We start from the raw sequence: 24,414 nt of genomic DNA on the forward strand, positions 1-24,414 counted from the left end.
AATTGTACTGACTGCATCACTTCCTTGCTGTTTCAAGTTCTCTGCTTACTGTCTGTGAATAAAAACATTAAGGGTATGTTCCCAGTGGATGTAATTTCTGCAAAAAAAAAATCTACTGCAAAATGTGCATAAGGCCTCATGCACACGACCGTGCCGTTTTTTGCGGTCCGCGGATCCGCAAAAAACGGAAGGCGCCCGTGTTGCCTTCCGCAATTTGCGGAACGGGCGCAAGCAATATAAATTCCTATTCTTGTCCGCAAATCGCGGACAAGAATAAGACATGTTATATTTTTTTTGCGGTGCTGCGGAACAGAGCCACTGACGTGGACAGCACAAGGAGTGCTGTACGCATCTTTTGCGGCTCCATTGAAATGAATGGGTCCGCATCTGAGCCGCCAAAACTGCGGCTCGGATGTGGACCCAAACAACGGCCGTGTGCATGAGGCCTAAGACATGTGGATTTCATCCTGAGGATTGCATGAGTGTAACTAGAACTGCTCCCTTTGCATTGCATAGGGTGTGGTGGAAATCTGCAGCATAAATTGGCATACAGCGAATTTCAAATCCATGCACGTATTTTCGCACCGTTCCGCGGTGGAAAGTCTGTGGCATAGCTGCCTTGTGGGAACATACCCTGAGGGTGCTGCCGCACGTTCTGGTGTATTGATGCCGTTTTTTAAGCCAAAATCAGACATTGGATCATAAGGGAGAAAAGGTATTAAAGGGGTTTGTCTGGTTTACGATTTTGACAACCTATCTTCAGGCTAGGTCATGAATATCAGATTGTCCGGGGTCCGACACTTTGGCACCCCCGCCGGCCCAATGTTAATCTTTTGCTCCTGACAAGTCCTAAATAAATTTAACAAGTGCTGTGTGCCACTTTTATAAGTTTGGCTCACAGACCTTTAGCTTTAGGCCAATTTCACACAAGCGTATTTACAAACCCACGGCATTATAATGATTTATAATACTGTGTGTTCCTACCTGACTTCTGCTGTACTGAATTGTACTGATGGCATTATGTGAGTACAGTTCAGAGCAGGAACACACGGCATTATAAATTATTATAATATAATTCCGTGAGTTTGTGTCACAGGAGCAGCGTTCTGTCTGGGAAACACTGCTGTCACACAGAGCATATTTCATGGACTAAATTAGCTCGTGTGAAATTGGCCTTACAGACCCACTTCAAACTATCCCCTGTTGATAAATCAGGGCTTGTGTCTCCACTTTTCGAATCCACTCCTGCAACAACCGTGTGACCGTACCTTCGAAGTTTCAGAGCCTGAAACCCGATCCGAAACACTGAGGCAAGCCCTGCGCAGATTCGGTCCTTTGATGTAAAATCCTGATTCTTTCTGTTCACTGCAAGCAAGCAGAGATTTTGAAAAGTATGATGACTTGTTGCAGATCTTTTCATAATGCAATGTATATGGTTTAGGCTACTTTCACACTTTTGTTCGGAGCGGATCCGTCTGGTATCTGCACAGACGGATCCGCACCTATAATGCAAACGCTTAGATCCGTTCAGAACGGACCCTTTTGCATTACCATAAACAAAAACAAAAAAATTTTTTTTAATTTTTTTTATGGTAATGCAAACGGATCTGTTTTGACTTTACATTGAAAGTCAATGGGGGACGGATCAGTTTGAAAATTGAGCCATATAGTGTCAAATGCAAACGGATCCGTCCCCATTGACTTCCATTGTAAGTCTGGACGGATCCGTTTTCCTCCGCACGGCCAGGCGGACACCCGAACGCTGCAAGCAGCGTTCAGGTGTCTGCCTGCTGAGCGGAGCGGAGCCCAAACGCTGCCAGACTGATGCATTCTGAGCGGATCCGCATCCACTCAGAATGCATTAGGGCTGGACGGATGCGTTCGGGGCCGCTTGTGAGAGCCTTTAAACGGAACTCACAAGCGGAGCCCCGAACGCAAATGTGAAAGTAGCCTTAGTTACATAAAAGCAAATGACAATGAAATATCAAATATCCATTAAATTTGCTGCACAGAAACCAACTGTAATCTTGTATGCAGTCATACCCGGTGTTAGGGGGAGTTCCCATGAGCCTTTCACTTTCCGTTTTAGCAATCCGTTCAAATGTGATTAAAACGAAAATAATGGCATTGCTAAAACAGAAAGCAAAACTAAACACATTGGCTACTTCCACACCAGAGTTTGTGCTGGTAAGTCAATGGGGGACGGATCCGTTTTCTTGTGTCAGAGAAAACGGATCCGTCACCATTGACTTGCATTGCGAGTCATGACGGATCCGTCTTGATCAGTTTCCCAGGACGCACTCAGAGATGCTGCTTGCAGCGTTATTCTGTCCGTGATCGGAACGCAATGAAACGGAACATAATGCATTCTGGTGCACTCTGTTTCCTTTTAGTTCAGTTTTGTCCCCATTGAGAATGAATGGGGACAAAACTGAAGCGTTTTTCCCCCGCTATTGACATACTAGCACGGATCTCAATAGCGGAAAGGGAAAGCGCAGATGTTAAAGTAGCCTTAAATGTATTCCATTTTGATCTGTCTGCAGGACTTTTTTTTTTTTTTTTTCATCCAAAATAACGGAAACCTGATGGAATGGAATGCTGCTTTGTTTTTTGTGTTTTTTCTATTGAACTCTATGAGCACGTATCAAAATAGAATGCATTTAAAGTGTTCAGTTTTAGCAGTTCCATTATTTTCCATTTGACCGGATTGTTAAAATGGAAAGTGAAACGTTGATGTGAACTCCCCCTTAATACTGTATCTTGGGGGGCTGTACGTTCTGGATCCTCTGGCACGCATCCACCTCATCTACGGTAGGATTTCATTGTGTCTTTCTTCACTGCGCATAAATCTGCCAGGGCCTCTGCCAGGTTGGCCATGTTCCAAATACGTTTTGCAGCCTTTTAAAGGGTAAGGTAGATTTCAAGGTCACAAGACATGGACGGAGACCAGTATTACTTGAGATTGCTTTGTGCCAGGAACATTGGAACCTGTCCCAACTGAGTCTGGTCGCTGAGAATTCTGCATTGTGCTGTGATAAGGACATTCACTTTCTTCTTATATCCATTATATTTTCAGGCTGTTTGTACGGATGGTCGTCTTTTTAACCATTTGGAGACTATTTGGCGCTTTAGTCCTGGCATCCCTGGTTACCCTCGTACGTGCACTGTAGACTTTTCGGTATGTTACATTTGTTTTCTAATTCCTCCTCCTATACCATATATTATATTATATTATTCTATAGTTTATTCCAATTTGGGGGATGGGTGATCAACTATCAAGGAACCTGAAAGAAAATGTTTAAATATAGAACCTAAACCATGAAAGAAAGCATGAGCTTACTGAGTGACTGACTGGTACAGAGAGAGAGAGAGAGAGAGAGAGCGAGAAGGTGCTGCTCGCTTCGGCATGCCGTCTGCAAGGGAAAAAAGCAGCTAACAGGTGAAGATGGAAACTGCATATACAGTTGAGTAGCGTAGGTCAGTTTCTGAAGAAGTGGGCCTTTTGAGCAACTTTTAAACCAAGCCCCCCCCCCCCCCCCCTTTTTTTTTCCAGAAGTTTTTGTACAGATTATAGAAGCGATCAAACAATTGCATGTCAAAGTCCTTGTGGGACTAAGGCCGCATGCACACGACCGTGGTGTGTTTTTCAGTCCGCAAATTGCGGATCCGCAAAACACGGGTGGCGTCCGTGCGCGTTCCGCAATTTGCAGAACGGCACGGACAGCCTTTGCATATAACTGCCTATTCTTGTTCTCAAAGCGCGTACAAGAATAGGACGTTGTTGTTGTTGTTGTTGTTAATATATATATATATATATATATATATATATATATATATATATATATATATATATATATATATATATATATATATTTATTATAATATTTTTTTTTTTTTTTGCGGGGCTATGCAACGGATGCGGACAGCACACGGATTGCTGTCTGCATCTTTTGCGGCCCCATTGAAGTGAATGGGTCCGCATCCGAGCTGCCAAAAAAATAAGAGTTAATGACCAGAAACAGTTTTTTGTTTTTGAGTATTAAAGCTGTATAGACAGGCACCCTACATCTAGTCGCAAGCAGAGAAAGATATATAAGTTACTGAATATTTTATTCTATTGCTAACACTAATATACGGAATACAATAAAGATGTAAATAAAAATACAAGATAAAAAGTTGTGTGTTACACAAGATATGGATAAAACTGTAAATGCAGGAAATATGCCCCTAGAGGCAAAAAATATCTCCTATAAATATCAAGTCAATATTTCTTATTATTGTCAAGACAGATATTGGACAAATAAAAGTGACGTTGTGTCCTCCTAAAATGTCTGGGGAAAAACGCATTAAAAATCTGGTGGTCAATACCGGCTAATTGCCGTCCTTATAAATATACCATCTTGTTGACTGGTATAGCTGTATGTAGTGGTTAGAATCAAAGGTCTAATGTATTGATGGCCACAATCAGTTATATATGAGAATCACAGTCAATCCTTTATGGTGGCAGAGTTTAGTGATGTCAATCACAGTTCATCCCATCTGGCTATGCTTTAATAGTATTAATGGAGGTCTTTCTCCACCACAGCGGTTTGATCATATACAGGTATAAATAGATTATATGCAGTTGGGTATTGTGCTAACCCCGGCGTCTCACGTAGCTGTACTTCCAATATCCCAAACTGCCGTTACCTGTCTTGGCGTCTTCACGGCTTGCTGCCGATCATGCAGGCCCGGCTTCTCTTCTGGGATTCCCCGATGAGTGTACCATGTGGGTGGGATGTCACTCCTTCAGCGTCCCACGTGTATCATGCCGGTCTTTTACAGCGGATTTGCCGATCACTGAAAAGACAGTGTTGTAGTTGGAAGCGCTTCCAAAAGGGTTGGGCTGAGTTCACACGGGCGAGATTTCCGCGCGGGTGCAATGTATGGGGTAAACGCATTGCACTCGTACTGAATCCGGACCCATTCACTTCTATGGGGCTGTGCACATGAGCGGTGATTATTTTACGCATCACTTATGCGTTGCGTGAAAATCTCAGTATGCTCTATATTGTGCATTTTTTAACGCAACGCAGGCCCCATAGAAGTGAACGGGGCTGAGTGAAAATCACAATCAAGTGCGGATGCGGTGCGATTTTTCACGCACGGTTGCTAGGTGACAGTCTATTCACTGTATTATTTTCCCTTATAACATGGTTATAAGGGAAAATAATAGCATTCGTTAATACAGAACGCTTAGTAGGTGGTCAGTTGAGGGTTAAAAAAAAATAATTATTAACTCCCCTTCTCCTCCTGATTGCGTAGCTGCCGGTCTCTTCTTACTACTTTAGGCCTCATGCACACGGCCGTTTTCAGTTTTTTTTCGCGGACCCATTGACTTTCAATGGGTTCGTGGAAAAATCAGAAAATGCACCGTTTTGCAGCCGAGACCGTGATCCGTGTATCCTGTCCGTAAAAAAAAAAAATAGGACCTGTCCTATTTTTTTTTTTTTTTTTTTTTTACGGACATCGGTTCACGGACCCATTCAAGCCAACGGGTCCGTGAAAAAACACGGATGCACACAAGATTGGCATCCGCGTCCGTGGTCCGTGGCCGTAGGCTACTTTTACACAGACGAATCCTCAGATCCGTCTGCATAAAAGCTTTTTTCAGAGCTGAGTGATGGGGACGCTTCAGGTTAGAATATACTAAAAGAACTGTGTACATGACTGCTGCCTGGCCCCCCCCCATCATTGCTGGGGCTCTGATCGGTAACCATGGCAACCAAGATGCTGCTGCACCCGCGTGATAAAAACTGAACAATGGAACGCAATCGCAGTCAAAACTGACTGCAATTGGGTACCTACTTGCGCGGGTTTGCTGCAGTACACCCGGGACGCATCCTGAACATATCCGTCACGCCCGTGTGAACTCAGCCTTATTGAATGTTATCTGTCTATATCATGGGGTATGCGGGTATAGTCACTAGTCACCAGATGAGTTTCTGAGTCCCGATCTGACTCCGTCAGTGGTTACCCGCGTATACCCATAAGGCTTTTTTTTTATACCCCATCTTTGGTTACACAGAATCAGAAATGGATATTGTATTTTCTTTTACTCAGACAATTTATAGTTTGTCTTCCTTTTTTTTTTTTTTTTCTCTTGCATATCTTCCATTCTCAATTATCAAAAGTCCTGGATGGGCAGTACCTCATATATTCCAATGTAATATTCCAAAGCGGTAACGCTGCGGTTTTTTTCATTACATGTGTTTTTTTTGTATATATTATATGGGCATTATAACCCTTCCATTACATATTTCTTTACAAATATCAAACGTTACTCTATTAAAATAAGTCTTACTCAAGGAGAAACATTTCTTCTAGATAAACATTGAAAAAGGGGACATAGGGACTTCATGTGTAAAACGTAGTATCCTAGTTGTTCTTAGGTCCTTCTTATTTTTTGTGTTTTTTTTTTTCTATTTTCATTTCCATTTTTCTTATTTCTATTGTTGCTTGACAGATACCGTATATTCAGTATATGTGAATTCTTTATCTGCATAGATGGTAGACGGGGGGACGGGGGCCTTCTACCGAGGGAGGGTTGGAGTGCTGATAAACAGCCAGACGCCGATCCTCCGTCGGCCAGGGGCGCCCGCCCCAGGAGTCTATAAGTAGCCGAACAATTCAAGGTCTGCATTAAGCCCTTCCGGTATAAGTGTGTTAAATTCAAATATATATTTTTATTCTGTACGTGATATTTTCATAACGTGATTCACTCCCCTTCAGTGTTCCACCACCATTTTAATAGGTGCAAAGGATAAACGCGTTGGATCCTGGTTATGGTGTAGCTTAAAGTGTTTCAAAAGTGAATGTTTTTCATACCCATTCCTGATATTATTGATATGTTCCGATATTCGTTTTTTAAGAGTCCTTTTCGTTCTCCCTATATATTGTTTTTTGCAGGGACACTATCATGTAGATGACACTCGTGCTATTACAGGTAAGGAATTCTCTTATTTAATGTTCAAACGGGGTTGTTGTTGAGTATAGTTTTTCTCTCTTTTTCTGGAAGGAGGTTATTTTGCAGTTGCCACATTTATTACAATATAGAAACCTCTTAATTTTAGCCTTCTTGTCTTATTGTGTGGTTTGATGGATGGGGCGACTTTTAGTCCTAAATTTGGTGCTTTTGTGTAAATCTGTGGTTTAATGGCAATGGAGGGGCCTATCAGTGTGTCTTTTTTGAATATGGTGCCAGTGTTTTCTAATGATCCCTTCTACTTTTTTATATTGAGCATTGAATGGTAATTAGGGCTGCAGCTAACGATTATTTGAATAATCGATTAGTTGCCGATTTAATTTCTACGATTAATTTGAAAAACGACAAAAACTCAAAGTAATGGGATTATGTCATTTTACTTGTAAAAATATGTATAAAAGCCATATTAAAACAATTTTAAGAGTTACATAATTATAAAAATTTGGCATTACAATGTAAAAAAGACAACATATCCACATGGTCAGGGCTGAGGCTAGCTCTCTTCTTACACGCTATGTTGCCCGTTGCTGAGAAGAGGCGTTCCGATGGTGTGGATGTACCTAGGATACACAAGTATGATCTTGCAAGTTTAACCAATGTAGGATACCTGTCTTCGTTAGACTTCCACCAGCTCAAAGGGTTGCCATCATTGTGGAGAGGCTTCTCAGCAAAATTGGACTGTACTTCATTTCGGATGACTGTGTTAATATCCTCCTCCATGTGTTGTGCCTCGGTGTCCTCTTCACTGCTGCCACCAGACTCGAAGAGACTCTCCAGTATTGATGTTCTTGGTGTTGAAGGTCCTGGCTCAGCGTCAGCTGTCGCAGTAGACGTGCTAGTTTCCTGCTGCTCTTCCAGGAGCTGGGTTCTTCTTAGCGCAAGCAGCTCTGTCTGCACTTTTGCCTGCACATTTATAATTTGTTCAGGTGTCAGAAACTTCAGCTTCCTAAATCTTGGGTCCAGTGCAGTGGAAAATATGACAGGATTTAGAACCTGTTCTGATAGGATATCATGCCATCTGCTGTGAAGCTGGTCCTTTACTGTAGCTTGGAAGCTCCTCATGGCTGCAGTTTCAAAGGAAGCACGCTCAGTGGACCTCAACAACCCCTTGACAATTGCAGGAAGGGAAGCTAGAGATGGATACTCTTGCCCACTCATGAACACAGTGGCACACTCAAAAGGCTTAAGTGCTGTACAAAGCTCCTCAAGAACAGTCCACTGTTCTGGCTTTAGATCACGATAATGTTTGGCCTTTAAAGTAACTGATAGGTCTGACAAGGTTGCAGTAACTGGCCACCTTTGCTCAAGGAGTCTATCGGCCATATAGTAAGTGCTGTTCCATCTGGTGCTGACATCTTGCACAAGCTTATGATCTGCTGTACCCATCTGCTTCTGCTTCTCTTTCAACTTGGTGCTGGCTAATTCACTTTTTTTAAAGTGTTCAACCAGTCATCTGGCAGCACTGACAGCTCTATCAATAACTGCATTTTTCATTGCACCATTAATAACAAGCTGCAAAGTGTGGCCAGTGCACCGGATACTGGACCATCCATGCTTCTCCTCCAGGATGTTCTCAGCAGCCACCATGTTTGCAGCATTGTCATGGACAAGGGCAATCATTTTTTTAGGTGGAATTTGAAATCTCTCCAAAACCTCCTCTAACCATTCTGCAATGTGTGCAGCTGTATGTCTCTCCTCCAGGGGCATGGTTGTCAGACTGATGGAATTCATCTTCCAATCATCCCCTATGTAGTGGCATGTTATGCCAAGGTAAGCCTCAGTTGCTACGCTGGTCCATATGTCTGCAGTCAACGCTATTCTGCTCTCATTATGGTTAATGGTATCTGTCACATGCTGAAAAGGTCTCCCTGTACTTCCTCTCCATTAGTGTGGTGAAATGGGTTCTTGATGGGAGCTTGTATGAAGGATTTAGTGCACTGACCATGCTCTGGAATCCTTTGTCTTCAACCATGGACAGTGGTCGCATGTCAGTGACTAACATTTTTAATACAGCATCTGTGAGAACAGAAGCTTGTGCTGGTGTACATGGGGGATTTACATGCAGAAATTCACTTATGGAGCGCTGCTTCTTACTGAAAATGATTGAAAAAGAAATATATTAGTAAAAATCTATTTCTGTCTAACTTACTCACGTAAATGAGTAGGTTTGACAGAAAGAGCTTTTTACCTGCATAAATTAATACAGATCATATTATTACTTACGGGGTTATTCCTTCCTCTGTGACGCCAACGTGTTTCCTCCTCAAGTGCTCGTTCATTGCGGTTGTGCTGCCGTGCCACGCCAGCGCTGCTTTGCAGATTTTGCAGACTTTGCAGACAACCAACTTGTTAGACGGATGTTGAGTGAAGTGCTCCCATGCCTTGCATGACTTTGTCCGCCTGCTTTTCTCAGGGGTCACAGTCTCACCTGCATCAGCCATAATGCAGTTCCTAAGGACAGAAAAAAGAGCAGCAGCATATTAACAAAAATGTATCCACTTCTGACTCCCCACACCTGACCCACCACAGCCCTGCCTCACCTTGAAGTGTCTCTCTCAGGGGAATTCTCGTACTGCACCGCACCACTGTTCTCTGGCACAGTAGACCTTACTAGACCGTCACCTATAGGGACAGAAAAAAAACCAGTAGCAGCATATTAACAAAAATGTATCCACTTCTGACTCCCCACACCTGACCCACCACAGCCCTGCCTCACCTTGCAATGTCTCTCTCAGGGGATTGGGAATTCTCGTACTGCTGCACCGCACCACTGTTCTCTGGAACTTGGAAGTACAAGACCGTCACCTAATGGGGACAGAAAAAAGAGCAGCAGCATATTAACAAAAATGTATCCACTACTGCTCCCCACACCTGACCCACCACAGCCCTGCCTCACCTTGCAGTGTCTCTCTCAGGGGAATTACTGCACCGTAGACCGCAGTCCGCACCACTGTTCTCTGGAAGTGGTAGACCAGGTAGACCTGACCTTACTAGATCGTCGCCTAATAGGGACAGAAAAAAGAGCAGCAGCATATTAACAAAAATGTATCCACTACTGCTCCCCCCACCTGACCCACCACAGCCCTGCCTCACCTTGCAATGTCTCTCTCAGGTGAATTACTGCACCGCAGTCCGACTCCGCACCACTGTTCTCTGGAAGTAGTAGACCTAAGTTACTAGACCGCCACCTAATAGGGACAGAAAAAGCAGCAGTGACATAATGAGCCCTAAGCAGGGCACATTATACAGCGGGCAACTGGCCTACCGAAGGCAGCGAGGGGCTGCGAGACAACAAGATATTACTGTATATGGGGGACACAAGGAGACATGGAGAGTGGAGAGACATTATGGGTCAGCAGACACGCACAGACTGCTACTGCTGCCCTCATAATATGTCTCCTTGTGGCCCCCCACACAGTATACAGTAGACCGTCTGCGTGGCTGCTGGCCTGCTGCCCCCACTGTATCCTATTGTGGCTGCTGCGCTCATGCCTCATGTCTGCAGTCAGTGAGTGCAGTCCTTTTGCTCCCCCCATACAGTAACTGCAGAGTGCACTGTTCATGGCAGTCACTTGTCTGACTGAGACTCATCCCCATTCCCCACTGCCTGCTATTTCAAATTTGTGGTGGCTAGTTGCAGGCAGGCAGGGAGCATGGACGACAGGGTGGACATAATCATTCATAATTGGGGCCACGTGCAGCCCGTCATAATACATGTAGAGTTGCACCAGTGACCAGACATTACCTTGAGAGCCAGTCCAGAGGGAGTGGGACTGAGCTGAGGAGCCTTAGTTTCGCGCCCTGAGCTGAGGAGAGAGACTTTCGCGCCGCTCACACACTGCGCTCAGAGGCTCTGTGACACGTGACTTCAGCGTCGGTGGGCGGAGTCTGCATCGAGCGAGGAGGAAGAGGCTGAGCCTGGGTGGCTGAGGACGGCGATGATGTGTATGTAATTTATGCAAGTCTGATGAAGGGGCGGGCGAAAGCGGGTAAACGGCGCCGACAACGAATCGGACGATTATTCGATAACTGGATTCGTCTGCAACGAATCCAGTTATCGAATATTATCGATTTATATCAATTAATCGTTGCAGCCCTAATGGTAATATAAGGATGAAACACCATACATTTCCTGTAATTTTTTTTTTTTTTTAGCGTTTTCAGCAATAAAGAAGGTATTTCTATCAAGCTCTCTTAGTTTGGCTAGAGATGTTTCTACCTTTGTGAGAGGGTATTCTTTGGCAAGGAATTGATCTTTCAGTAATTTTGCATCACGTTTTAGACATCTGAATTGACCTTCTGGGATGTTTAACAACCATCTGGGTAAATAACAACTGGAGTGGAGGATAAAACTATTTCTTGCTGTTGGTTTTTGAAACGTACAGCAGGTAAATTTATTATTCTCTACTCTGATTTGTAAATCTAAAAATTCCATTTGATGTTTGCTTATATTGGATGAAAAATGCTAATTAATCAAGTTGTTATTAATTTCTTCAAGGAATGCTTGGAGTTCTAGTTGTCCCTTCTGCCAAATAAATATGATGTCGTCAATGTACCTACGCCATAGCACCAGGTCCGTCCCCAGTCTATGTTCTATATATCGATCTTCCCACTGGGACATAGAGGTTTGCATAACTGGGGGCGAACCTGGTGCCCATGGCTGTTCTCTGACCTGGAGGTAAGATTCCGATCCAAAGCAAAAATAATTGTGCATTAAGATAAATTCTACTCCTCCTGGATTCGTCCTGCTTTAAAAATGACTTTTTTCCAATTGTGTCTTCATCGCTTTTATACCCTGTCCATGATCAATAATTGTGTATAATGATTGTACGTCTAAGGTGCCTAAAATCCAATTGGGGTTCTATTCCAAATTTGCAATTATTTTTATAGTTTACTATCTTTTATTTACTTTTTGGTTACTTTATTACAGGTTTGAGTAGTCTGTCTATATATTGCAATAAGTTTGATGTTAAAGACTCAAAACAAGATTTTTGTGTACTTTTGGCAGACAATAAAAAAACCGGTAATCTTTGTTGTGTGTTCAAAATAAATTTGGCTTCTTGTTCTAATAGGATCTTATTTTCCACACCCTTTTGACAGTAATTTGAGAGTGAGTGGCTATATTCTTTAGTGGGATCTTTTAGTTAGATCAAACCACAGTTGTCTAAGACATTTAAAAAATACGAAGAATGTACAAGATCACAATCACTCCCCCTGTGTCTGCTGGTCGAATGATGATATTGTTCCGAGTTTGTAACTGTTTTATTGCCTGGCTTGAAAGGTTATTTCTATCAGTTTTGTTTTTTTATAAATCTTACCGGTATATCAGATTCTACGCATTTACGGAATGTGGTGATTTCCTGTTTGGGAAATTTGGTTGATCGTTGTTTTAGTTCCTTATGTTTATATCTTTCATCATTTATTGTGGCTTGTATAATGGGATTTTTCATTAAGTATTTTTTAAACACAATTTTCTAATTTCTCTATCCCTATAAAAGTATCAAGAAATTTGTCTATTTTGGTGGTAGGTGCGAATTTTAAACCTTTAAGAAGTTTGGTTTGAGAGTCTCAGTGTAAAGGTGCTAAGATTTATTATTGCATCTTTAGAATTATCTGTGCCTTTCTTCTGTTGTAAATTCTTCGTTTTTCGTTGTCCTCTCCGAATATTTCTCTTATTTTCTTGAGTGTGATGTCTGTGGTATTGTTTCTGAGGAACTTCCTGTGTATAATTGGCTTCCATGTTTGTGATGGTGATTATCCCTTGTGTTCCCAATCCTGATTTTCCTGTCTGTTCCTCAGGTTGTATTGGTGTGGTATTAGGGGGGGGGGGGGGGGGGGTTGTGTTCGATTTGGTGATTGTTGTGACATCCTCAGAATTCGTTAACTGTGATGTGGCAGTGTTTTGTCTAAAAAAAAAAATAAAATAAAAAAATGTTCACTTGACTGTTTCATATCTGTTAGGCTACTTTCACACTGGCGTTTTTGCTTTCCGTTTGTGAGATCCGTTCAGGGCTCTCACAATCGGTCCAAAATGGATCAGTTTTGCCCTAATGCATTTTAAATGGAAAAGGATCCGCTCAGAATGCATCAGTTTGCCTCCGTTCCGTCTCCATTCCATTTGGAGGCGGACACCAAAACCCTGCCTGCAGCGCTTTGGTGTCCGTCTGACGAAACTGAGCCAAACGGATCCATCCTGACACACAATGTAAGTCAATGGGGACGGATCCGTTTTCTATGACACAATCTGGCACAATAAAAAACTGATCCGTCCTCCATTGGCTTTCAATGGTGTCCAAGACGTCTTGGCTATGTTAAAGATAATAGAAACAGATCCGTTCTGAAAGGATGCATGTGGTTATTTTATCTGAACGGATCCGTCTGTGCAGATGAATGACTGATCCGCACCAAACGCTAGTGTGATAGTAGCCTTAGTAACTGGGATATTAAACTTTGATTGTGTAATATCTTGGTCCATTTCTCATGTCTCTCTAGTGACTTTGCGAGTATAGTTCTGTGGTTTTTCTAGTATATATTATTTTTTTTGGTTGTGTACTTTCCTGATTGTTTCTAAAAAATAAATAAAAAAATTCCCACTCTTTAATGAAATCTGTCTCAGAGGTCCTGTGCTGGGATTTTAGATGGGTATAGACCTTTAGGGATTTTCCAATGGTCTATTTATTGTTTTAAGGACCTAATCTCCCACCTCTGTCTGTCTCAATTGTTTGTGTAAAAGTGTTTCCAGTTCCCTAAAAATTTCTGTCATAGATTTGTCCTTATTTTGTATCTGTGTCCTCTATGTCAAATGTAAATAGTTCAGCTTTTAGCCGTTTACGCTCTGCGTGATTCCCGATGTCCATGATGAACAACCAGGGAGCACAACCAAATCTGGTTGGCTTTGAAGCAGGGGCCCCCCCTGTGGAGCTCACTACCTCTTCTACCTTTCAGCAGATGGTTGGTGTGGGAACATGGCTGACAGTAAATATTAATCCAGATTTGGTTGTGTTCCCTGGTTGTTCATCATTGATTAGGTCCTTAAAAAAAAAAAATAGACCATGGGAGAATCCCTAAAGGTCTATACCTATCTAAAACCCCAGCACAGGACCTCTGAGACAGATTTCATTAAAGAGTGGGAATCTTTTCTAATGACCCAATCTATAGAACTGGTTCAACTAATTATCAAAAGAAGAACTCACATTTTGAATGACACAACAGAGGAAATAAATAATATAAAAGTGACGATAGAACAACTTCCAAAGAACGAGGAATACAACATATGGCAAGACAGAATATGCAAAAGTTTAGATAAATTAGAATGGGAAATTATGGATAAATTTGTTTAAAAAATAAAATAAATCAGGACAGTACACAACCAAAAAAATACTAGAGAAACCACAGAACTATGCTCGCAAAGTCACTAGAGAGATAGGAGAAAAGGACCAAGATATTACACAATCAAAGTTTAATATCCCAGTTACTAACAGATATGAAACAGTCAAGTGAACATTTTTTAGACAAAACACCGCAACATTACAGGTCACTAATTTGAAGGATGTCACGACTATCAGCAAATCGAACACAACACACCCCTCCCTTTAATACCACACCAATACAATCTGAGGAAGAGACAGGACAATTTGGATTGGGAACACAAGGAATATCGCCATCACAAACACGGAAGCCAATTATACACAGGAAGTTCCTCAGAAATAATACAACAGACATCACACAAGAAAAAAGAAGAGATTCGGAGAGGACAACGAAAAACTAAGAATTTACAACAGAAGAAAGGCACAGATAAGTCTAAAGATGCAATAATAAATCTTAGCACCTTTACACTGAGACTCTCAAACCAAACTTCTTAACAAAGGTTTAAAATTCGCACCTACCACCAAAATGGACAAATCTCATACTTTTATAGGGATAGAGAAATTTATTAGAAAATTGTGTTTATAAAAAATACTTTATGAAAAATCCCATTACACAAGCCACAATAAATGGTGAAAGATATAAACATACGGAACGAAAACAACGATCGACCAAAGTTCCCAGACAGGAAATCGCCACATTCTGTAAATGCGTAGAATAAGCTGTATAAAAATCCAAACTAATAGAAATAACCTTTCAAGCCAGGAAATTCGGGCAATAAAACAGTTACAAACTCGGAACAATATCCTCATTCAACCAGCAGACAAAGGAGGAGCGATTGTGATCTTAGACACTAAAAAATACGAACAAGAATGTACCAGACAACTGTTAGATCAAACCACATATAAGAAAATAACTAAAGATCCCACTAAAGAATATAGCCACTCACTCTCAAATTACTGTCAAAGGGTGTGGAAAATAAGATCCTATTAGAACAAGAAGCCACATTTATTTTGAACACAAAACAAAGATTACCATTTTTTTATTTATTTTTTGTCTGCCAAAAGTACACAAAAATCTGGAGAATCCACCAGGTCGCCCAATAATCTTAGGGATTGGGTCTTTAACATCAAGCTTATCGCAATATATAGAAAACTACTCCAACCTGTAATAAAGAACAACCTATATATAGCCCTAACAAGATTGCGGGCTTACCCCTAATTAGAATATATATAACCGATTGAAGGAGTAAGGTAAATAAATATAATTTAATTTAGAAAAAATATATACTACAATAGTACAAAAATACTCAATTTTATTAAGAAAATCACAAAAGACACATGATCAGCACTGGTCACAAATAAGACAATACATACAGGTTACAATACATGTTAAAAAACCAAGTGAACCGATGGTGGGCTGCCAATACATATATCTAAGGTAAAGTGCGAGTGCATATATGCACTCGCACTTTACCTTAGATATATGTATTGGCAGCCCACCATCGGTTCACTTGGTTTTTAACATGTATTGTAACCTGTATGTATTGTCTTATTTGTGACCAGTGCTGATCATGTGTCTTTTGTGATTTTCTTAATAAAATTGAGTATTTATGTACTATTGTAGTATATATTTTTTCTAAATTAAATTATATTTATTTACCTTACTCCTGTAATAAAGAACACCAAAACGTACATAAAAGATAGTACACAAACTATAAAAATAATAGAAAATTTGGAATAGAACCCCAATTGGATTTTAGGCACCTTAGATGTACAATCATTATACACAATTATTGATCATGAACAGGGTATAAAAGCGATGAAAACACAATTGGGAAAAAAGTCATATGTTTCAAGCGGAACAAATCCAATATTTAGCAGGAGGAGTGGCATTTATCTTAAAGCACAATTATTTTTTCTTTGGATCGGAATCTTTCCTCCAGGTCAGAACAGCCATGGGCACCAGGTTCGCCCCCAGTTATGCAAACTTTTTTTATGTGCCAATGGGAAGATCGATTCATATTTTTTCATCCAATATAAGCAAACATCAAATAGAATTTTTAGATTTACAAATCAGAGTAGAGAATAATAAATTGACCTGCTGTACGTTTCAAAAACCAACAGCAAGAAATAGTTTTATCCTCCACTCCCGTTATTTACCCAGATGGTTGTTAAACATCCCAGAAGGTCAATTCAGACGTCCAAAACGCAACTGTACGAGTGAGGAGGGATTTGAACATGAAGCTAAATTACTGAAAGATCAATTCCTTGCCAAAGAATACCCTCTCACAAAGGTAGAAACATCTCTAGCCAAAGTAAGAGAGCTTGATAGAAATACCTTCTTTATTGCTGAAAACGATAAAAAAAAAGACAAACTGATAGGCCCCTCCATTGCCATTAAACCACAGATTATTTACACAAAAGCCCCAAATTCAGGCTACTTGCGGCAGAGGAAATCCGGCAGGCAGCTCAGTCACCGGAACTGCCTGCCGGATACGTCAAAACGCATCTTTATTCGTTTGAAAAATGCATTGACATGCCAGATCCGTCTCTCCAGTGTCTTCCGGAAAAACTATGGGGAAAAAGTGCCGGATCCCGCATGTTACAGAATTTTGGACTGCGATAAAACCGTAGCATGCTGCGGTACTATCTCCGTCCTGAAAAGTCAAAAAGACTGAACTGAAGGCATCCTGATGCATCCTGAACGGCTTGCTCTCCAATGCATTAGGATAAAACTGATCAGTTCTTTTCCGGTATAGAGCCCTTAGGACGGAACTCTGTGCCGGAAAAGAATAACGCTAGTGTGAAAGTACCCTTAGGACTAAAAGTCGCCCCATCCATCAAACCACACAATAAGACAAGAAGGCTAAAATTAAGAGGTTTCTATATTGTAATAAATGTGGCAACTGCAAAATAACCTCCTTCCAGAAAAAGAGAGAAAAACTATACTCAACAACAACCCCGTTTGAACATTAAATAAGAGAATTCCTTACCTGTAATAGCACGAGTGTCATCTACATGATAGTGTCCCTGCAAAAAACAATATATAGGGAGAACGAAAAGGACTCTTAAAAAACCAATATCGGAACATATCAATAATATCAGGAATGGGTATGAAAAACATTCACTTTTGAAACACTTTAAGCTACACCATAACCAGGATCCAATGGGTTTATCCTTTGCACCTATTGAAATGGTGGTGGAACACTGAAGGGGAGTGAATCACGTTATGAAAATATCACGTACAGAATAAAAATATATATTTATTTAAATTTAACACCTTTATACCGGAAGGGCTTAATGCAGACCTTGAATTGTTTGGCTCCTTATAGACTCCTGGGGCGGGCGCACCTGGCCGACGGAGGATCTGGCTGTTTATCAGCACTCCGACCCTCCCTCGGTAGGAGCCCCCCCCCCCCCCCCTGTCTACCATATATATGCAGATGAAGAATTCACATATACTGAATAAAATCTGTCAAGCAACAATAGAAATAAGAAAAATGGAAATGAAAATAGAAAATACAAAAAATAAGTGACCTAAGAACAACTAGGATACTACGTTTTACACATGAAGTCCATATGTCCCCTTTATCAATGTTTATCTAGAAGAGGGATGCTCAACCTGCGGCCTTGCCTTCCCACCATGCCCTGCTGTAGCTGAAGGCTGTTGAGGCATGCTGGGAGTTGTAGTTTTGCAACAGCTGGAGGACCGCAAGTTGAGCATGCCTGATTTAGAAGAAATGTTTCTCCTTGAGTAAGACTTTTTTTTTTTTTTTTTTTTATAGAGTAATGTTTGATATTTTTAAAGGGAACTTGTCACAAGGATTTTGGGTTTAGAGCTGAGGACATGGGTTGCTAGATGGCCGTTAGCACATCCGCAATATCCAGTCCCCATAGCTCTGTGCTTTTATTGTGTAAAAAACTATTTGATACATATGCAAATTACCCTGAGATGTGTCCTGTATGTGAGATGAGTCAGGGACAGGTTTTTTAACACAATAAAAGCACACAGAGCTATGGGGACTGGGTATTGCGGATGTGCTAACGGCCATCTAGCAACCCATGTCCTCAGCTCTATACGCAAAATCCCAGTGACAGGTTCCCTTTCAAGAAATATGTAATGGAACGGTTATAATGCAATCTCCCATATAATACATACTAAAAAACGCATGTAATGAAAAAAACACAGAGTTACCGCAACAAAGCAATCTGGAATCTAACATTGGAATATATGAGGTACTGCCCATCATGGACTTTTGATAATTGAGAATGGAAGATATGCAACTATTCCCAGATAAATCTATACAAAGAAAAAAACTAACTATAAATTGTCTGCGTAAAAGAAAATCCAATATCCATTTCAGATTTTGTGTAACCAAAGATGGGGTAAAAAAAAAAAAAAAGCCTTATGGGTATACGTGGGTAACCACTGATGGAGTCAGGTCGGAACTCCGAAATGCGTCTGGTGACTAGTGACTATACCCGCATGCCCCATGATATAGATAGATAACATTCAATAACCCTTTTGGAAGCGCTTCCAACTACAACACTGCCTTTTCAGTGATTGGCAAATCCGCTGTAAAAGACCGGCATGATACACCTGGGACGCTGAAGGAGTGATGTCCCACCCACGTTTTACACTCATCGGGGAATCCCAAAAGGGAAGCCGGGCCTGCATGATCGGCAGCAAGCCGTGAAGACGCCAAGACAGGTAACGGCAGTTTGGGATATTGGAAGTACAGCTACGTGAGACGCCGGGGTTAGCACAATACCCAACTGCATATAATCTATTTATACCTGTATATGATCAAACCGCTGTGGTGGAGAAAGACCTCCATTAATACTATTAAAGCATAGCCAGCTGGAATGAACTGTGATTTACAAAACTCCGCCATTATAAAGGATTAACTGTGATTCTCATATATAACTGATTGTGGCCATCAATATATTAAACTTTTGATTCTAACCACTACATACAGCTATACCAGTCAACAAGATGGTACATTTATAAGGACTGCAATTAGCCGGTATTGACCACCAGATTTTTTTTAATTATTTTATTTTTTATTTTTATTTTTTCCCCCCCCCAGACATTTTAGGAGGACACAACGTCACTTTTGTTTGTCCAATATCTGTCTTGACAATAATAAGAAATATTGACTTGATATTTATAGGAGATATTTTTTCCCTCTAGGGCAGTGATGGCGAACCTATGGCACGGGTGCCAGAGGCGGCACTCAGAGCCCTCTCTGTGGGCACCCGCACCTTGGAAAGTCTATTGTGTACCAATATACTCTGGACTTTACCAGCCATTCATCAGCGCTGGGCGCACTATGAACAGCATGGACAGCACATTGAATGTAGGCAGGTCATTATACCTAAATGATAAACTACATGGAAGATATACTATACTGGACTGTAGTATTCAGGATAAATTGCTGTGTTGGCACTTTGCGATAAATAAGTGGGTTTTGGGCTGCAGTTTGGGCACCCGGTCTCTAACAGGTTCGCCATCACTGCTCTAGGGGCATATTCCCTGCATTTACAGTTTTATCCATATCTTGTGTGACACACACCTTTTTATCTTGTATTTTTTATTTATATTTTATTTACATCTTTATTGTATTCTGTATATTAGTTTTGGCAATGGAATAAAATATTCAGTACTTTTTTTTTTTTTTTTCTTTTTTTCTCTCGTTTTATTAAAAGAGGTTGACACAAGTATGGCACACATAGGACAACATGATAACCCACGCAGGGGCTATTTAAGAAATGCAAGGATAGCCCTAATACACAATGACATTGATATATATCGGGAGTCCCAGGTGCGAGATTACATGATATTGACTTGTATAGTAGACATTTTACATGAGGCAAACATAGTGCCTACACAAAGGGCTTAATGTCAGTAGCAGCAACAGCAACACTGCAAGGTTCCTGCTCATGGGGTAGGGAATCAGGGGATCAGTGAGGGCCGTCGGCTGTCGAGTGCAAATGCGAAGTATGCAAGGTGAGCGGAGATGCACACCAGTCTCCCCAGACCTTATCAAATTTCATTCAGTACCTTTTTATATATCTTTCTCTGCGTGTGACTAGATGTAGGGTGCCTGTCTATACAGCATTAATACTTATTCAATATACTGATAGGTGCTCAGTGTCTAATTCACCCAATTACATGATGGCAGCCAGGTGATCCACCATAATATAATATAATTATTTTTATTTTTTTTGCCTCTTTGCGTTACAGCAGCAAATTGTGCTGTTTTTTTATTTTCTTGTGGGAGAAATTTTATTTTTTGGCATTGGTTTGGGATACATAAATTACGGTGTAATTTATAGAAAAAATGTTTTATTTACTGTGTGCACAATAAAATGTATTTTACAGTAAACAATGGCAATATTGTTTTGGGAGTGGGCTGTGTTATAGTAACATAGTTTATAAGGCTGAAAAACGACATCTGTCCATCCAGTTCGGCCTGTTATCCTGCAAGTTGATCCAGAGGAAGGCAAAACATCCCCTGTGAGGTACAAGTCAATTTTCCCCACTTTAGGGGAACAAATTGCTTCCCAAATTCAATTGGGCAATCAGAATAACTCAACAGCCCCTCTCTAGTAGCTATTTAACTAGACAGTGGAATTAAAGGGAATGTGTTGCCTATATTTTTTTATTTTTTTTTTATCCTGTTCTCTATCCAAGGTTATAGGGCGGCAATCTTGCCTAACAGCGTTTAGGCTGGGTTCAGACCTGAGCGTTACAGGATGGAGCGCTCTTTATGCGCGTTTACAATCGCGGCTCCGGAACAAGCGAACGCCCATTGTCGCGCGTTCCCGCTGGAGTCTATGTACGGGAACGCGCGACAAGACGCCCCAAAGAAGCTCCTGTACTTCTTAGGGCGTCGGGCGTTTTACAGCGCGATCGTACGCGCTGTAAAACGCTCAGGTGAGAACCATTCCCATAGGGAATCATTGGTTCTTGCCTGTTGAGCGTTTTACAGCGCGTAGGAACTCGCTGTGAAACGCTCAGGTCTGAACCCAGCTTCAGAGAGATTGTTTACAACAGCCACATGGGTCATAGACAAACTAGACAGGAGCCAACTTATTGTCTTCTATGGGAGAATGTTCTAGGCATGCTCTGTGATCTGTACAGAGGTTAGGAGGGAGTAGATAAGCTGTCACATCCCCTTTTGTGAATGTTGGGTCATGTGTTATCTATTATTGTAGCTCTGCCTGTGATAATAATGAGATGACTGAAATAATACATTCATTCATTTCTTTGGGAGGCCCGGAGATAGATGAGCGTTGTACTTGGCTATCTCCCAAACTCCCCTAGAAATGAATGGAGCGGATGCACACATACTCTGGCTGCTCCATTCATTTCTGGGTGGGGAGGTCTTCACGGGGTACAGGACTCCTGTTCTCATGACCGGTATCGGTCCCAGTGGTAGGACCCTCATCGATCTAATAGTTATCCCCTGCCCTTTAAACAATTTTTTTTAATGATTTCTAGCTGTAACTTGATTTGCTCTCTTTATCCTACAGATATCCTTTGAATTTCGGTCCTTGCTGCATTCCCAGCTGGCCGCTGTCTTTTTCGATGAGGTAGTGAAGCAGATGGTCGCAGCCTTTGAGAGACGAGCAGGGAAGACCTTTGGTCCAGAAACATCAATTCCCCGTGAACTGATGTTTCATGAAATACATCAGACGTGATGCCCTCACATCAGCTGTACTGGCAAGGGAGAGACCGCAATGAAACATCAGCGCAAACCAACCCAAAGTTCACACAATGAATATGGAACCAGAGTCTCAAACTCTGTGCACTTTCTGGGACTTATGAGCTCAGAAACACATCTAGGTTTTTCTTTGTATTTTTTTATTTTTAAAACCATATTTATTTAATTTCACATCTGATTTTGTGCTGAGAAATATATTGTATAAGTTATCGCTAGGGTCCAGGCTGGTACGCTGCACTGTAGCAGGACTAGGACCACCTGGGACTGACTCATTTTAACCGTGTGTTATCCTATATTTTTGTTTTAAGTTCTCAGATAGGATGAGATGGGTGCTGCATCCCACTGTTACTCATATATTGGAAAGGGACTTTTCTCTTACTCCTGCCATAGTGGCACCACTGACAAAGGCTAGGCCTGTAGTCCTAAACCATCATAGTCAGATCCCCTGCATTACAGGACGGCTCTGCTGGTTTTACGATCACATATACCTCTTGTTGACTGATTACGTGCGCCCTCTTCCTAACACATGACCATTTCCACTCTGTGCCAGCTCTAGTGCCCAATATTTTGTTATACTGTATGCATTCTAAGGATGTTGCATTGATAACATGAAATTATGGTGCATTTTTTATTTTTATTTTTAAACACTGGCTGATTACTGCATGGTTAAACTGCCCAACAATGGAGACACACCATAGCAGGAACGGAGATCATGATCGCCGTCAGTGGTTATTTGAAAGCATTATATTCTATGCAAATGAGTATGAATTGGAATAGCAGGGTACAACATGACAGTAGACTTGAGATCCTTTGTGCCAAAAGACCGCCGGAGATCGACAAGATGATACAGAAAGCAAAAGTGCCACAGTAACTGTCATTGTCTTCAAGGCTGGGTCCACCATTTGCTTTAGGGCCTTAAAGTCTGCTTTAATGCACTAGTTGGCTCTTCACCAGGGAAAAGAGTATATGTATTTATGCATGGCATGCAGGTTCCGCATGGGGAAAAGTTAAGAAAATGAAGCTTGCCTCTTGGGTCTCCAAAAGCACAAAGAGATGGAAATCTGATCCTGGTGCAAGAGTTTACAAAAAGTGCAATACTGCCCACCTATCACACTGCTGCTGTATGAACCAGGAGTGCACGCCACGGAAAAGCCTTCTAGAGAAAAGCATTGAACATGTGGTGACTCCTCGCTGGAATCCATTTTTATTGTGTTCTAATTCTCTGTTGCTTTTTCCTGGGCGCAATAGACAGGGACCACTTGTCTTTGTTTATTAGTTATTGCTTGATTTACTGGGACCTGAAGGCTAGAACGCAGAGCCATCTCTTTGTGAAACATGCTGTCTTCAACTCCCGCCTGTGTGCCGTGTCGTTATTGATTGAGGAAACGTATAGTGACTGACAAACCAACAAAACGGGAACAAGTATAAAAAAAATAATGTAAAGGTACACACATACACTATAAACAGGCATTGCCTGACTTTTGGCACAACTGCTCTTTACCATCCTACAAGCTGCACCTTCTAGGAATCCCTTTTAAGGCCTCATGCACACGACAGTGTATTTTGCAGTCTTCAAATTGCAGATCCGCAAATTACGTATCCCATCCGAGCTTCAGCCGCATTTTTTTTTGCAGACCCATTGACTTCAGTCTGTCCATGGCCTGCATTTTGCGGCCAAGTATAAGATGTGTTGTGTCTTTTTGCAGAACACCCTGCATTTTGCGGCCAAGTATAAGATGTGTTGTGTCTTTCTGCAGAACAGACATTTATGGATGCACTACTCACCACTCTAGGGAACTCGACTGTAAGGCGTCATCCACACGACCGTATCCATTTTGTGGTCCGTAAAATACGGATGCTGTCCATATATATATTTTTTGTTTGCAGACATACAGATGCAGAAAGCGCACTGACCATCACTAGGACGCTTTCTGCATCTGTAGGTCTGCAAACAAAACAAAAAAATAAATATATATATATAATTTTTTTTTTTTTGTTTGCAGACCCACAGATGCAGAAAGCGCCCAAATGATGGTCAGTGCGCTTTCTGCATCTGTATGTCTGCAAACAAAAAAATATATATATGGACAGCATCCGTATTTTACGGACCACAAAATGGATACAGTCGTGTGGATGACGCCTTACAGTCAAGTGCCCCAGAGTGGTGAGCAGTGCATGAGCCCATCCCCAATTATCTACTGTATGTTCAAGGTGCTGCTTGCTGTTATAGCCTATGTTTTTTTTTTTTTTTCCTCTTCCCCCAGGGATGTCGGTAGCCAGTTATATGTGTTGC

General features: G+C 41.4%; 1 protein-coding gene across 1 annotated transcript in view; it reads left to right on the plus strand.

Moving 5' to 3' along the window:
• COQ10A (coenzyme Q10A) overlaps positions 1–23,473 on the plus strand; it is a 42,485-nt gene extending 19,012 nt beyond the window's left edge. The window contains exons 4-5 of the mRNA XM_044286606.1: positions 3,077–3,178; positions 21,931–23,473. Of these exons, the coding sequence (XP_044142541.1) occupies positions 3,077–3,178; positions 21,931–22,098 (270 nt within the window). The 3' untranslated portion in view covers positions 22,099–23,473. The remainder of the gene's footprint in view (positions 1–3,076; positions 3,179–21,930) is intronic.
• Positions 23,474–24,414: the final 941 nt, after the last annotated feature.

The sequence above is a fragment of the Bufo gargarizans genome, chromosome 3 (assembly GCF_014858855.1).
Source record: "Bufo gargarizans isolate SCDJY-AF-19 chromosome 3, ASM1485885v1, whole genome shotgun sequence".
Lineage (NCBI taxonomy): Eukaryota > Metazoa > Chordata > Amphibia > Anura > Bufonidae > Bufo > Bufo gargarizans.